At 38.2% G+C, this 16716-nt stretch overlaps 1 protein-coding gene across 2 annotated transcripts in view; it reads right to left on the bottom strand.

Annotated features, from left to right (window-relative positions):
• Positions 1-16716, bottom strand: part of DCUN1D4 (DCN1, defective in cullin neddylation 1, domain containing 4) — a 75177-nt gene that overhangs the window by 24756 nt on the left and 33705 nt on the right. For both annotated transcript variants that reach the window (XM_008581780.1, XM_008581781.1), the window contains exons 5-7: positions 15568-15659; positions 6813-6883; positions 2164-2255 (exon numbers count right to left, since the gene is read on the bottom strand). In XM_008581780.1, the coding sequence (XP_008580002.1) occupies positions 2164-2255; positions 6813-6883; positions 15568-15659 (255 nt within the window). The remainder of the gene's footprint in view (positions 1-2163; positions 2256-6812; positions 6884-15567; positions 15660-16716) is intronic.

Below are 16716 nucleotides of genomic sequence, written 5' to 3'. Positions count from 1 at the left end.
TGCTTAAGACAGATGAAAATGGGCTGGAAAATGTTGATGGTGCCTCCTTTGAAGCCCTGAAGTGAAATCCTGACATGGTCATGCGTTCATCATCACAAGGACACTTGAAAAAGAGTAGCCTCATACGCTCTATTTGGAAAGCAACAAAGAAAGGCAGCGAGGAAAGCAAATCAGTCAATAGGCTTATAATCATAAGGAGATGGTCCCCAACATGACAAACACAATTTAAAAGAGATTTCAGAGAATTTAACCCTAGATTAACTCTAGAGCATACTGTCAGAAAAGTGTTTTTGTAAAAAGGATGATTCGGCTTTTACCTAAAACTCATCTGCCATCAGACAACACTATTAGAGCAAAGATATGACTTAAGAAATCAAAAGTCTTGGGTCCCCTCTAAGCCTCAGTTTCCTCATTTGTAAAACGTTCAGGATAAAAGCCTGATCTGTTTTCCTCATAAGTTGGCCATGAGGCTCAAATGGGAGAAGTAAAACGGCTTCACAAACTACTAAAGCACAATGCAAATAAAGCATTATTAACAATTAATAAAAGGACAATGATATTAAAAGCTGACAAATTCCAAAAGTATTTAAATAAAACCATCAAACAGGGGCCGGCCCGTGGCTCACTCGGGAGAGTGCGGTGCTGATAACACCAAGGCCACGGGTTCGGATCCCATATAGGGATGGCCGGTTAGCTCACTGGGTGAGCGTGGTGCTGACAACACCAAGTCAAGGGTTAAGATCCCCTTACCGGTCATCTTTTAAAAACAAAACAAAACAAAACAAAAAAACATCAAACCATTTAACTCCAATTTTAATCCTGTAAAAATCAAGGTCTATTATTCCTAATTAAAGTGAAAAGAAAAAGGTAAGTCATTCCAGGTACTTTAGATCAAAGTTACTATGTTAAGAACTAGCACTACATCTTCAATACCATTGAAATGTTTACCCACCTCAACTGTATCCTTCAAGGCATAATACAGACTAACAATTTGTTTTCGTGAATGAAACTCTTAGCAAACATACATACATGCACACGTGCATGCACACACACACATATGCAAGCAACAAAGTAAATACATAAAACCACTGAATCTTCATTATCGTCATTTTTTTTTTAATTGCTGGAGTAATGAAGCTCTAATTTTGCCCAAAGTTAAATCAGAATATATAAAGTAGAAGATAGCAAATATTTTCACTTATAGTTTACTCAACATTTTCTCACTAATTATAAACCAGATGCTAATAAGCCTTTGCTTTTTAAGCTCTAAACCTGTACTGTCCAAGGCAGTGGCTGCTAGGCACACATGACTACTGAGCACTTGAAACATGGCTGATACAAATTGAGATGAACCATAAATGCAAGATACACAGCAGACTTTGAAGACTTCCTATGAAAAAAGAATGAAAAATACTGTTTTTTTTAATATTGATTTTATGATCAACATTTGGAATGATACTTTAGGTACTTTAGGTGAAATAAATTAAAATTAATTTTACCTGTTTCTTTTTTAATGTGGCTATTAGAAAATCTTAAATTTCATATGTGGCTCACATGTATGAAAAAAGGTAGATCTTTTCTACTGGACAGAGCTGCTCTAGAAAAATACTAACACACATTCTCTCTCTCCACACACACACACGCACACACACACACACACACACACACACACACACACACACACGACAGTACTTCAAAAAGTTCATGGAAAAATAGAATTAAAAGATAATATGAATCTTTCCTCAAACTTTTTTTTTTTTTTTTTTTTAAGATGACCGGTAAGGGGATCTTAACCCTTGACTTGATGTTTTCAGCACCACACTCTCCCAAGTGAGCTAACCAGCTATCCCTATATAGGGATCCGAACCCATGACCTTGGTGTTATCAGCACCACACCAGTGAGCCATGGGCCAGCCCATTTTCCATGAACTTTTTGAAGTACCCTTATATGTACACACACATTATATAAAAATTTTAATTGCTAAAATTCACCCATAATAGTCCTCAAAATGGGTCTTGGTCTTTCCCTCTTTGGCCAAAGGGGGACGCTTGCCCAGACCACCTGACTTCCCTTCACTCACTCAACCACTTCCTGAGGTCTCAGGTAGGAGACAACCACCTGGGGAGGGCAGGGACCCCCCACTTTGCAGCCTCAGGACTTACTGTAGAGAAGTCATTCCTTTTAACCATTCCTGTAGAGTAAAATAACCCATGTTTTGTGCATCCAATTTCCAAGCGAGGACAAGCATAACTACCTGTTTAAAAAAAAAAAAAAAATCAAATGTCAGCAATTAAATACACTAACATTTTGCCCAATGCTTTGGTTCATGGTGGTTTAGTCACTGAAATATCAATAGAGTAACTTCAAAATGAGTTCTGGCTTGGCACACATCTCAAAAGTTTGATAATACAGTCTGCTGACACAGGGAGACATGCACTCTCATGATGCATATGGAGGCAGTGTAAAATGATTACCCTCTCCAGAGGGCAATTTTGTATTTAACAAAATTTTTAAAAATTGACTTAGCAAGCCCACCTATGGAAAGTTACCTTACAGATATACCTGAACATGTACACAAAGATGTATATTCAACAATATTTACTGCAGTACTATTTTAGCAGCAAAAGGCTGAAAACAACCAAATGTCCATTAATAAGGGACTGGTTAAATACTTCTTTGCTGAACACATTCCATACAAAGAAATACAATGACACCATTAAGAAGAATGAACTAGAGCTATCTGTACAAATATGGAACAATCTCCAAGATTCACTAAGTGACACAGCAAGGAACAGAATAGGGTGTTAAATAAAAAAGTGGATGGTGGGAGATCTGCAGTGGAGTTGTATCACACATACATTAGTTTTTGTGAATTCAACTATACACATTGGGAGAAAATTATCTTAAAGTAGCCCAGCACTCCACTTAAACAGTGCTGTGCCTGGAATAAGCCTAGTATTAGCCACATGGTACAGTCACTTCTCAGTGAGGGGCAGTCCACTTGCTTTTAGTGAATCTTCCAAAATGCTGCAGATTTCAGGAGCTGTGACAACTGTGGGTTATGTCACTGCTTAAAGTTACCTAGAGGTAACTTTAAGGTAGCTAACTTTAAGGTACCTAACTTTTAGGTAGCTTCAAGTTACCTAGAGCCCTGCACAGGGACAGAGCTGGGACCATTCATGATTGGCAGAAAAAGAGGAAGCCTTTCCTCCCATTTACCTCAGAGACTCAAAATAAGGTGAGAAGTAACTAAAAAAGAAAATGTGACAGTCCTAAAAAGGTAAAGAAGAGAGACAGAACCTTCTTAGGACCATCCTGCCACTCAGCGTGGTTGGCTATCTCTGGACAGTCATTCATACATAAGGGATACCCAAGTCCTAAATTGGGGATCAGTTATACACTATTGATGGGTTCTCTCCATTTTTTTTGTAACAGAAAAAGGCAATGGGTAGAAATACATGTTTATGTTATACAGTTGGCCAAAGACTGGTAAATACTCCATATTTAACAGTTAATTTGACTTCTTTACATAGAAACTAAGGCTTCATTTTAACTACTAGAAGAACTGTCAGAAAACATCAAACCACCCTCTGTGTGCCCAACTGGATCAGATGATGTGGTGGTGAAAGGAACTGAGACGATACATAAACATGAAATAATGAGGCAAGAAGTCATTTATGAATCATTTTTAGATGACTTCATGAGCCTCTAAGAGCCAATGTGTACATTAAGAACTCCAGAACAAGAGTATTTAAGAGATTCAGAAGATTTGTCCTTTTATCTCTTTGCCAACAAGCTAGTTTATAGGCTAAAAATCTATAGCTTTGTCTAATTTATAACTAGAGGATTAATGAAAAGCTTTCTTTTGATGCTGACTTGATGGTTTTCTACTTTGGAATTAATATCATTAAATTTCTAGGACCTTTAATCAAATAAATTAGTACACAGAAATTAAAGTCACTAGGCTTTTTAGATTTAAAAAAATCTAGATTACTAACACTGATTAGTAATGATTGTGAAAAAGGTTAAGATATGCTTGTTAAATAGGTTAAAAAATGGTGACTTAGGGACTAATGTGCTACTAAGAAGAATTTCCCAGGAAGTAGAGCTTACATGTTCTTCAACACATTATTATTCACACATTAGTGGATTTTCGCTTCATTCCTAAGGTTTCATGGAACTCTGACTCCCGTATATCAATTTACCTAGGTAAACTAAACCACATTTTCTAATGCAAACTAGGTATGTTCTCAAACTAAATGTCCATTCAACCCTCTATTAGAAAGTTTAAAAACTCCATGTTAACACTTGGTAAGTAAAAAAATAAAAATAAAAAACAATGGTGAGGGCACAGGAACACACACACACAAATATGCATGAAATACAGCCAAACAACCAAAGCAGATCATCACAATGGGAAACAATCTTTACATGAAATAGTCTTTCTTAAGTTAACTAAAAAGGACGGTAAGTACTTAGGTAAAGGATTTTGCCCTTATCTTAGTAAATGAAAGTAGACTTGAATTTTATAAGCCTGATTAAATTTCATAAGCTATAAATACCACGTGAGATGAGCGTTTTAAATGCTTTATTGAAGTGCTTGCCTGTCGATGCAGACAAGGCTTTGAAACACCATCATTTCTCCACTTGTTTTTCAAATATTAACAGCTCTGAAGTTGGGTGGCATCCACAACTGATGGCACAATAGAGTTTATTTAGCAAAATTTTTTCTTTCTGGGCCAGCCCGGTGGCACACTGGAGAGTACGCCGCTTGGGGGCGCGGCGGCGCTCCCGTCGAGGGTTTGGATCCCACGTGGAGACCGGTTCCCGCTCACTGGCTGAGCGCGGTGCGGGCGCAACACCGAGGGTTGCGATCCCGTTGCCGGTCCCCGGTGCGGGCACGACACTGAGGGTTGCGATCCCTTACCGGTCAGTAAAAAAGACAAAAAAAAAAAAAAAAAAATTTCTTTCTTAGTGATGATATAAAATAATAAACTTCTATTGGTGGTGTCTTGGAACTTAAGTACAATAATAAATACTTGGAATAATATTCTGAATTTGGTCTTTTAAGTCTTTGACATGATTCAACATTTCAAGACTACTACTATTCCTACAGAAACAGAGTTCTAATCATAGCTATATTTTATTGAGTTCTGGTATTTGGGGTGAGGAGCTTTCAGCACTCCTCCCACCCTGACAGGCTTTTCCGCCTCTGAGATTAAATGCTTAGCTAATCCCTCACAACCTGTAGCTGGACCCCTATTGCCTGCTCCTCTGAAAATATGCTGATTACTGTCCTCTGGGTGGAACCTCTAGATCCCCCTTCAAGCCCAACTCGCTCTCATCCCCTTCTGATTACACTGTTCAGCAAACAGTCTGCCAAGCTTGGCTCAGCTCCCATCAGAAAACCTTCCCTCTTAAAGTCAGTGAAATGGTCTTTTCCTATGTCTATGGCCTTCATCCGGGAATATATTATTGATCCAGTGGTCCCCAAACCTTTAGACCAAGTTGAATAATTTATCAAGATATCTGAACGGAATCCATTAAAATAAAAAATACAAGACAAAAGTCTGTGTAATGAAGGACATTCCAAAGGCTCTTTAGAAAATTTAAGATGCTCTTGGGGGGGCTGGAGAGGGGAGTGTGGACAACAAAGGCACAGAAATGGTATGGATAAAAAAAAGTTCAAGGAAAAAGTGTGAAGTCTCCATTCCTGGTTTTCTTTAAAAGCATGACATATATGCATGTGTACTGGATATCTTGGAAACAGTCTGAATGAAGAGAACAAGCTCTTGAGATCTCTTCCAGACCATAAATTCATTCAGGATCTAGGACATTTTTGTTAAATTGGAGGCTAATGCAATATTAAACTGCATAGTTAATGAGCCAGGGCACATGTATGAGCACAGTTTTTCACTTTAGTGTAAGAGACACAATGTGAAAACAGGAAAAAAAATCCAACCAATAACATGCTAAGAATTAGGCAAAAATAATTAAGCATATAAAATAACGAATTTTTTTAAGGAAATAATTAAGGCTTTTACACTAAAAAGCAATCACTTTCTGAACTAAATTCAATTGTAAGTAAAAGACCTGTGAAAACTTCTTGATAATTACAACCTACTCAAAACCTTTATGGGGCCGGCCCGGTGGCGCACTGGAGAGTGCGCCGCTTGGGAGCGCGGCGGCGCTCCCGCTGAGGGTTCGGATCCCATGTGGAGACCGGTTCCCACTCACTGGCTGAGTGCAGTGCGGGCGCGGCACCTGGGGTTGTGGTCCTGTTGCCGGTCCCCAGTGCGGGCGCAGCACCGGGGGTTGCGGTCCTGTTGCCGGTCCCCAGTGCGGGCGCAACACCGAGGGTTGCGATCCCGTTACCGGTCAGTAAAAAAGGACAAAAAGGAAAAAAAAAAAAAAACCTTTATGAATAATTAAAGTCCTGAACTGACTCTACATTAGGTTGAAACAACTATGGAAGGGGACAAAGGTACACAGTACACAGTGATTTGGTCCCCCAGTTGATCTGTCATTGTAGGTACACATGCCTAAACCACTTTTTGAATATCCAGTTCAATTATTTAATCACTGTACCTTTTAGATATAGAAAATTAAACAAGAGAAAATAATGACTGTAGTTACATTCCATTTACCAGAAAAAATTTGCCTGCAAATCAAACTAGAATTGGAACTTATTTTTAAGATGCCTCAAAAACTAATATACCATTACTTCTTTATCATTGCTGCATTTGTTAAGGGACAAAAGGCTTAAGAAAAAGAATCAACTGATTCATCCAACTCAGTAAGTCAGACTTACGTTTTCTGGTTCAACACCAATATCTTCACAAAATTTCTCCATGCCTTCAGGACCTACAACATCATCAGTACCTGTGATGAAATATAATCTTATATAAATTAAATCTGATAATGTATACCGTAGTAGTATTTTACTATCATCAAATACAACTTACAGGCCATAACTCCTTTTGGAAGAAAGAAATCAAGCATATGCACCCAGCCCAGTGATGACCACCGGGCTGCTGCCAGAAGCCCTCTGGGCTCCCCTGCCGGAATGAGGGGGGTGCCATGGGCCTCGACCATGCCCCCCCTTCCTCTTCCTCCCACCCTATCTCCCTCCCCTTTCCCCTCTTCCCGCCCCCACCAACTGCTCTGCAACACCTTAGAATGTAAAAAAATAATAATGATAATAAATAAAAATTTTTAAAAAGAAATCAAGCGTAAATTTAAAAATATTCCAGCATTTCAAGTTATATCTTTAAAGGATTCTACTCTGTACAATCATTTAAATCAATTTATCACCACGTCCTTCAACCTTTGGAATATGATACATAGCATTTATGTTAAAGATAAGGCTACCTGAGATCAATTCTTGCTTTTTAAAGTAGGTTAAATACCTACTCTTACTTGAATAATAATTTCAATACATCCATAATTGGGGGGAACACAGTAAAGAACCACATAATATTCTCTATAAAATTAATTGGGAACTAACATAAATGTTTCCTTTACATAGAAAAAAAAGATCAGGTTGTCATTTTGTTCTTGATAAAGGCAATAAAGCCCCCTTTCCACTCTAGCTTTAGCTCAGTTTCTTCCTGAAAGAACTGTCCACATGTTCCATCTCTATTTCCTGTTCATTCTTCAATCATTGCAATTTGGTTTCTTCTGCTCCTATTCCTATCTCTCCATTGAAGCTCTCTTGCCAAGGTCACCAATAACCCCCTAACTGTCAAATCTAACAGACACAACCAATTTTTATCTTATTTGACCTCTTCTTTCTTCACAAAACTGTCTCTTCCAATGGCTTCTGGAAGCACCCTCCCTCATCTGATTTTCCCCCTTCCTCTCCTCTTTTGACTTCTTTATAGGCTCCTTCACTTCTCCCAACTTGTTAAATCTGATGTGCAGAGTTCCATCCTTAAATCTCTTCTAGCCCATTCTATACACTCTCCCTAGGAAATGCCAACCATACTTGAGGTTTCAGGTCCTACCCAGATCTCTTACTAGCCCACACTTTCCTCCTTATTTTCGGACTGTCTGCCACATCACCATTTGGCTACCCCACCCTCTGTTTAACTGCCATAACTAAACTTACCTTCTGCTGCACACCTACTCCTCTCCTATGTTCACGTTTTCAAACACCACCTCATGAAAACTGAGCTAAACATCTCTCTCCATGCCAAGCCTGCTTATCCTCCTGTATTCTGTCTCCACTGGTGGCACCACCAGAAATAGAAACCTGAGAGTCATCCTGTATTCCTCCTCCCTTCTCCCACACTCTCCGAAGCCAATCAATTATGAAGGGTACTGCCAATTTTCCCTTCTAACATTTCTTAATTGCATCCCCTATGCACCATCCTGGTTTAGGCTTTATTCTCTCAACTACCACAGCAGTCTCTTCAAGATCTCCTCATTCCAGAGCCTTTCTCCCCAACCCACCTGCATATAGCCCCTAAGAGGTCCATCTCAGACACAAATCCCATGCTGGCCTAAAGTTCTTTAATGGCTCTTCACTGTCTAAAGTCCAAAGCCTTTGGCGTATCAAATAAGGTTCTCTATGACCTAGTGTCTCCCTTCCTCTTAAGCCCCATATCTTTCCACCTGCAAAACACTCTTCTCAGAAATAAATGAATCGATAAATATTGCTGTATGAATAAAAAATTAAGGTCCAGAAATACCCACTTACCTGCAGTTTCACTCTGCACACACATCCTGCACATCCCCCAAACACCATCCTATTCTCTGTGCGTCAGCCCATCTTCCCCTCCCCCACTTCTTCACCCCTCCCCCATCTTCCCCAGCTAACTCATTCAACCTTTAAGACTGAAACCAGATGGGCAGTCCACCCAATCGCCCTCCTGCAGAGGCTGGTCAGGCAGTCCTTGGTGAGCCCACGGAATGCTAGGAAAGGTTCTCTCACATTTAGCACTTTGTTCGAAGTCCTGGCTCATTTGTCTTTCCCTCCAAGCTCCTCAACAGCAAGAACTGTTTCACTCTTCTTATAAGCTTAGCATACCACTTGGCATGGGGTAGTTGCTCAACAAAAATTTACTGAATGAATGAATACCAGAATATAGAAATCACTCTACAACTCTCCCATAGTCTCTAGATCCAGAAAGTCACCAAGTCTGGTAAAACCCACTATCTTATTTGTTGTTTCACTCAGATAACATTTACTAGACACAAGCTGGAGCTATGCATTATGGTAGTTGCTTGCGGTACAAAGATGAATAAAACTCCCAACCCTACATGAAGGAAAACAAAGCACAGGAGTAATTTCATTTCCTTTTTTTGTTTGTTTTCAATTTTTTTTTGGCAGCTGGCTGGTATGGGGATCTGAACCCTTGACCTTGGTGTTATAACTCTGTGCTCTAACCAAGTGAGCTAAGTGACTAGCCCCACAGGAGTAACTTCAATACAAAGTAATAACTAGACCACAATTAAAGTATAAGGTGGTTGTTCTGAACAAAGGATGAACATTATAATCATCTAGTTGGAAAGTCTTATGTCACCCTCTCTGCTTCAAGTCCTTGGCTCTCTCTATAAGTCCAAATTCAGGCCCTTTCTCATAAAGTGGCCAAAGCAAACACTTTTAATCACAAATGTACTATTTTGTTACAAAATATTTTGTTTCATATTTTCAAATCTCTTATCTTTTTCTAGGATTTCCTTTTTTCCCCTTTTTATCTTATATTTTCCCTATGTATTCCTAATTTTCTTATCTTGGTTAGGGGAAAATAAAAGTATATTTAATTTAGGTTTTTTTTGATACATTAATACATGAACATAATACAAAATTTCATTTGAAAGTAAAGAATAAAAATATTTAAAAAGCAAAGTTTCCCCTCTACTACTTCGCTACTCCTCAAGGACAACCATTTACTAAAGAGCTTCTTTAAGTACCCTTCTCAAAATAAGCCATCTATAGAATTCAATATGCATGGAATATAGACATACAGATGGTCCTCAACTCGTGATGGTTAGTCTTGTGATTTTCTGACTTTACGATGGTGCAAAAGCAATACACGTTCAGTAGAAACTGTACTTTGAGTACCCACACAACCATTCTGTGTTTCACTTTCAGTGAATTACATGAGATAGCCAACACTTTATGATAAAACAGTCTTTGGGTTAGATGATTTTGCCCAACTATAGGCAAATGTAAGCATTCTTGGCATGGTTAAGGTAGGCTAGGCTACACTATGATGTTTGGGAGGTTAGATGTATCAGATGTATTTTTGACTTAGGACAGTTTCAACTTATGATGGGTTTATTGGGACATAACTCTGCCGTAAGTTGAGGAGTATCTGTATTTATTTAGTGTTTCTAAGTTTGTCCAGGCAATTCTCTTTGGCTTTCCAAGTATACAATAATTTAATCATTTCATCTTCAATGAATGATTATTTTTGCCTCTTCCTTTCCAATATTTATGCCCCGTTTCTTTCTCTGTCTGACAGCAGAGGCTAGTAACTTCCAAAACAATGGAAATAAGAATAGTGAGAGTGGGCATCCTTAATCTCATTCTTGCCTCAAATGAGAATACGTTTAACATTTTATTATTTGATATCTTGCCAGCTGTAGGTTTGAGAGTACATATATCCACACGTGCACAATCATGTATATATGCACACAATATGCATTAATATATTCACAATTAGTAGAAAAAGACATTTAAAAGACATATGTTCAAGAAGATACAGAAAAGACTAAGCATGTAAGAATAATCATTAAAAAAAATCTTCAGAAATTAAAAACAATGCCTGAGATGAAAAATACGCTGAATGAAAATAATAGCACATTAGACACTGCATAAGAACAAGCTTAATAAACTTGAAGACACAGAAGTAAAAATTGTAAAAAAGAAAACAGAGGAAAAAAAAAAGAAAAAAAAAAAAAAAAAGCCACTTCTCCCTTTCCTTCCCATTTAGGCAGGAGGACATACAAATATACACTGAAATGCAGCTTTCAAATTTGTTTATCCACACACATGAGTTCATGCTGTACCTATAATTCTACACCTTGCTTTTTTCACTGACTGTGTCTGGTAATCTTCCTGTAACAGTACCTATACATCTACTTATTATTGTTAGCTGACATATTTTATATTACTCCACTGTGTGTAGGTGTGTGCGTGTATATGTATCACAGTTCTTTTTACCATGCCACTACTGTAAAGTATTGAGGCTGTGAGATTAAAGAATAATTATTCTGATAAGAGTATCCATCTATTCCTATTTTGCTATGAGGCTTGTTTTTAGGAACAGATGCCTTTTTTGTATCTACTACTAAGACTCACTGAGAGGTGGATGCATACAGCTGGGAAAAAAAGGTACTTTATAATTCTTTTTAAATTCCTCTCTCTTTGGCTTCTATTCTTCCTGGTTTAAAAGAGCTCTTTCACTGCAGCCTGTTCTTGAGCCTACCAAGCCACCTGAATTTCCCAGGCTTTTGCATACAGCTTGGGCGTCTCCAGCTTGCTCTCCCCCTCTTGCAGCCTCCAAGCTGTACTGCCTTCTCTTTCTATCAATCTTCATCACAAAGATGATGCTTCTCCAAGTGTGTGCCTGTTTGTTACATATAAAATAAACTCTGAGCAAAATGCTTCTATTGACTGCACCCTAGAGCCTAGCACAGTGAGCACCTTTCCTCAACAAAGGTTTGCTGAGGTACACTTTGCAGTGGTAATGTTAATAATCTTTGCTCTTCTTTTTTTCCAGTTTTATGCAGGGCCACTGTATTACTTATATAAACATATGTCCGGGTGTTTTAAAAGAGCAAGATTTTGGCGTATGATTCACAATGGCATGACTCTACCAGAAATCATACAGGTGGATTATACTTTATCTGAAATGCTTGAGACTAGAAGTGTTTGAGATTCCAGATTTTTTCAGATTTTGGAATATTTGCATTATATTTACCTGTTGAGCATCCAAAATCCAAAAAATCTGAAATCCTTCGATAAGCATTTCCTTTGAGTGTCATGTTAGCCCTCAAAAAGTTTTGAATTTTGGAGCATTTTGAATTTTGGATTTTCAGACTTGTCACATTTGGGATGCTCAACCTTTATTTTATCCTATATATATATATTAAAATATAGCTTGTCAATAAACATTTAAAAGGTTACCCATAATCCTGCCATCTAACACCTTTTCTTCCCCTCATTATCCTTCCCATGCACACATTTAAATCTAGTTGTAATCTCACTATTTGTTAAGATTTTGGTTGTATTTTGCACTAAAATTTATGGATTCACCTGTAGAATTAAGATAATAACCTTTGTCAAGCAAGTTAACAAATATGCTACTGGCTAACATAAAGTGGGTTAGAAGTGGGGTTTGAAAGAGATCATTTTAAATATATATATATATATCTGAAACAATAAGCTATGGAACACCCTGATGACAAGATACTAGAGGTACATCCAGAAAGGCAACTATACTGACAATAATCTGGAAAAAACTAGTCCTCCCACTCTCCTTGCCATCTGAAGCAGGAGTCCCTAACTAAATGTACCTCATCTTTTCATGATGGCCCAAGACCCTCATGCTTAAGTTTCTGTAATTACACCATGCTGCATCACTGAGACAAATGGTGTCCACAGGGTCTCCTTTGGTAGTTTTTAACATCTCTTCCTTCACTGTCAGACCAGTTTGTCACTTTTTGCAACATCCAATGCCTGACTTTAACACCCGGTCCTGGTTCCATGTCTCATTCTGGTAAATCAAAAAACAATTCTGCTACAGAATTTAATCCAAAATAGACTAAGAGCCTACAGTCAGGGCTTGTAGAACTATTATGACCTACATATGTGAGCTTTAGTGTAACTGTACAATCTATGCTCGCACTTGTGTATTTGGTTTAATTCCTTACTTCTTAGATATATGTCAGGAAGTTAGATAAATTATTTATGTAAACTGATTTCTTCTATTCTAATGAAAAGAAATGAATTCCAGTTTCACATGGAGGTCTTAGCAATACTTAACATTCTCCCCAGCTCTCAGCCAATCCTTTCTAAAGTCACAGAGAACTAAATACCAAAGCACTAAAGGGAGTAAAGGTATAACCATGTGGAACAAGAGGAAGAGTCCCAGTGGAGGGGGTTTTATTTATTTCATTTCTGGGAATCAGAAATTGAGCTGACAGAGATTTAAAAAGGTGAGAAGCTGCATTCTAGAATGTGCAAATGAGGGCTGGGGTTAACCAGCCAGACAGAAGCTGGGAAGAGCTGGGTTCAGACCACAGGTGCCACGGAAAGTGAAGGGCAGGGTGAGAAGTGGAACTGAGAGATCTGGAAAGAACTAAAGTTCCATCCACTTGAAGCAATTACACCACCAAGTCCCTACCACCCCCTGCTATTCTACTCCAGCTTAAAGTTCAAGGAGTCAGCGTCTATCCTCAGCCCAAACCAGCTGTCTCTCTCTTAGAGAAAATGAACCCAGCCTGGGGGTTAGAGCACTCTTCACACTAGTACCTAGGGGGCTTGTGGCCTTGCAACCTGCTCCCACAGCCTCGTTCTACAGCATAACCCGTCAGTCACCCTGCTTCTTCTCACAAGTCATTTTTTTTTTAATAATACTGACCTGCAGTTTCAATTCATGTGGTTGGGATATTCAAAGTGAAAGCAGGTGCCAGTTGGGCTTTCAGTTATTCCATATTTCAAGCCATTTTCCCTACTGATAAGACACAGGAAAAGAAGCAAAAAAAAAGGGGGGGGGATGTAAAAATAGGGATGGCCATATCCACACAAACTTCTTACAGGGATGAATTATGAAGTATTACCCAGCAGGGATCCCAAGGAACCTAAATAATGTGGCTTCACCTTTTCTCCCCAAATGTGACCTTTGTATATCCAGAAAAAGGCAAACAAGAAGGAAAATTGTACTCTACTCTCTTTTTAAAGAAAACAGAAGAAGTTTATGTTTGCTTATAAAGGAAGACACAAAAAAATCAAAATAGCTGTGCTATGACGGTGGGATTAAGCATATTTTTTGTTGAAAATTTCCCTTTTGTAATAATGTAAATCAATATAGGAAAGCAAATGATCTTCATAATCAAAGTAATAGGAATATGACAAAACTCTTTATTCATTCAGCACCTATTTACTGAACAACTGGCAAAGTGTCAACCACTTTTACTAGGATTTCAAAATGTCTTCAAGAGATTCATGTTCTGATCAAGTAAACATGAAAACAGATAAATTCTAATACCATGTAAGTGTCTATACTAGTGTCCATAGGCTGCAAACAAAGTCCAGCTCAAACTAGTTAAAGTAATGAAGGAGAATTCACTAGAAAGATGTTGGGGTAGCTCGTTAAAATCCAAAAATCCAAAGAAGAACTAAAGGAATCAAGACTGCATCCTTTCAGGTCCTCCACTAGAAAAGAAAGATGCTCATCTTCCAGATTCAATCTGAAAATCCCCAGAAAATTTGTCTGATTGGCCTGGTCTGGGTTACCTACCAGCCCCCTGGACCAATCTCTGTGGCCAAAGGGGCAAGACCTTTATCAGAGAAAGGGTAGGGTGGGGGGAAGAGCAAGATCAAGCTACAGGGGGGAAACCCTCATTTTGATACTTAAAAAGGAGTCAAAACAAGAAGACTAATGTCCTGTGGAAGTACTGGAAGGGTATTAAGCTAAATAAGGAGCTTAAAAGATGTACAGCAGCTTATCAGATGGAAAAGTGGAGAAAAGTATTCCAGGCAAAGGGACAGAGAGTCAGCTGTCTTTTATCCTGTAGGCAGCAGGGATTTTTAAGAGGAGAGGGTGGTTTAAGAGGGGGCAATACTATTAGGGAATGATATCCATAATCTGTTCAGTTTACTTTTTTTTAAAGTAAGACAATGGGCACATGGAACCTGGTCTGGAGCAGAGAATGATGCAGGAAAACTGTTTTGAAAGTTGTTGGAACAGTCAAGTTGGTAGGTTACAAAAGGGCATGAAATAAGGTGAGGAAGAAGAAAGATAAAACAGCCTTCAGCTCAAACTTTTCTGAAAGTTTTTCTTTTTCTCTTTTTATACCACATACAGCCACAACAACAAACAAGCCCTAGATAGCAGTATTAAATTATCCAACCAATTACACTAAGTTGCAAAAATGAGACTAAATTTAAGACATTCTAAGTGACAAATGTTTTCTGCCAAATGAGCTCTCAAAACCCAGACACTTAATATAAAGAAATTCCAATGCACTACATAAGGGTTCAAAGCAGCAAAGCTTATTTTAACTTTGGTGCTTAAACCAAATAATCACCCATTATCAGCATTCTAAATAGGTTTCCTAGCAATCCAAAGTATTTCTCCCAAGTGCATTTCATCTTTTCTGTTCCCTTCTAGTGTTCTGAATTCTTTGGCCTAGCTGCCGGCTATAAATAGAACATTCAGTGATTTGTTTCAACTCTGTCCCTCCCTCCTCTCTCACAGGGACACACATACACACATATGCACGCACGCGCACACTTCATTTGAAAAGTACACATTTAATTGTTTAATCTCCTCTAAGGATCTTCTTAATTTCATAAGGATCAGTATTAGATGATATAAATAATTACCTACCTGCATATTCATAGAACCATTCTAAGCACCTCTTACTTGAAAAGGCTTCTTCTTCTGTCTTTATTCTAGCTGAATCATATTTTCTATACATGCTAGAAATTGAAAAAGCAGTTTTAAGTTATTTAAAGATACTGAGTTCTTTTAAGTAGCAGATAATTTTTATTCTTTTACCCGAACCAGACATCTATTCAGTCAGTATTTTAAGTATATTTTAAATATTTTACTTCCTGCCTTTGCAAGCTTCAGCTTTTTATAACTTCAGTGTTTAAACAGTCACATCTAATATAAAATTAAATAGTAAGCACATAATACAGATTTTTCTCTGATTAACAAATAATCAGTGAGAACTGAGTAGAACAAGTATTTGATACTCCCTTCTGTCTCACTAGTCAGAACTAATTACAGAATGACAGTAAGATACAGCAAGAAGTGTCTAAGGTGTTTTCTTCAACTGATGATCCTAAAAGCCACTTGTGTCTCTCCATTAAGTCTTACAAGTCAGGCTGGGCACAGAGCACAGTTTAAGGAAGAACCTGTCAATATTAAGCAACTCAAGAGAACATTAAGCAAATAAAAAGAAACACCAAATCATGTCTAAACTTCCAGGAAAACAAACTCAGATGTAAGGTAGCAAGAGAAAGTCCCTTGGATGGCTTCTTGATTAGTATGAGGGTACTTCAAAAAGTCCGTGGATAAACAGGGGGCTGGCCAGTTAATTCAGTTGGTTAGAGCACGGTGCTGATAATACCACGGTCCAGGGTTCAATCCCTGTACCAGCCAGCCACAAAAAAAAAAAAAAAAAAAAAAAAAAAAAAACTGTGGAAAAAATAGAACTAAAAGATAATATGAATCTTTCCATGAACTGAAGACCCCTCATATAACCTCAAAAACCACAGGTGAGAGAAACAGAGAACGCTGGCTTCTGCTGTTCTCTTGTAATTCTAGTGCTGTGGACATGCCCAGCATAAGCAGCCTCATCTTGCAACTCTGCGACCTTCTGCAGGAATTCCTTATTTCGTGATAACCAGGGGCTGAGGACCGAGATATTCCCTACATAGAGGGGGGAGAGGAGCAGTAGCTTTAAAATAATAATTTGGATACATAAATTGAGTATGTACACTTTTATATCCTTTATTTATATATAAATTA

The sequence above is a fragment of the Galeopterus variegatus genome, unplaced genomic scaffold (assembly GCF_000696425.1).
Source record: "Galeopterus variegatus unplaced genomic scaffold, G_variegatus-3.0.2 Scaffold2456, whole genome shotgun sequence".
NCBI classification, from domain to species: Eukaryota; Metazoa; Chordata; class Mammalia; order Dermoptera; family Cynocephalidae; genus Galeopterus; species Galeopterus variegatus.
The sequence above is the reverse complement of the archived record's forward strand: the minus strand, read 5'-3'. Positions and strand labels throughout refer to the sequence as shown.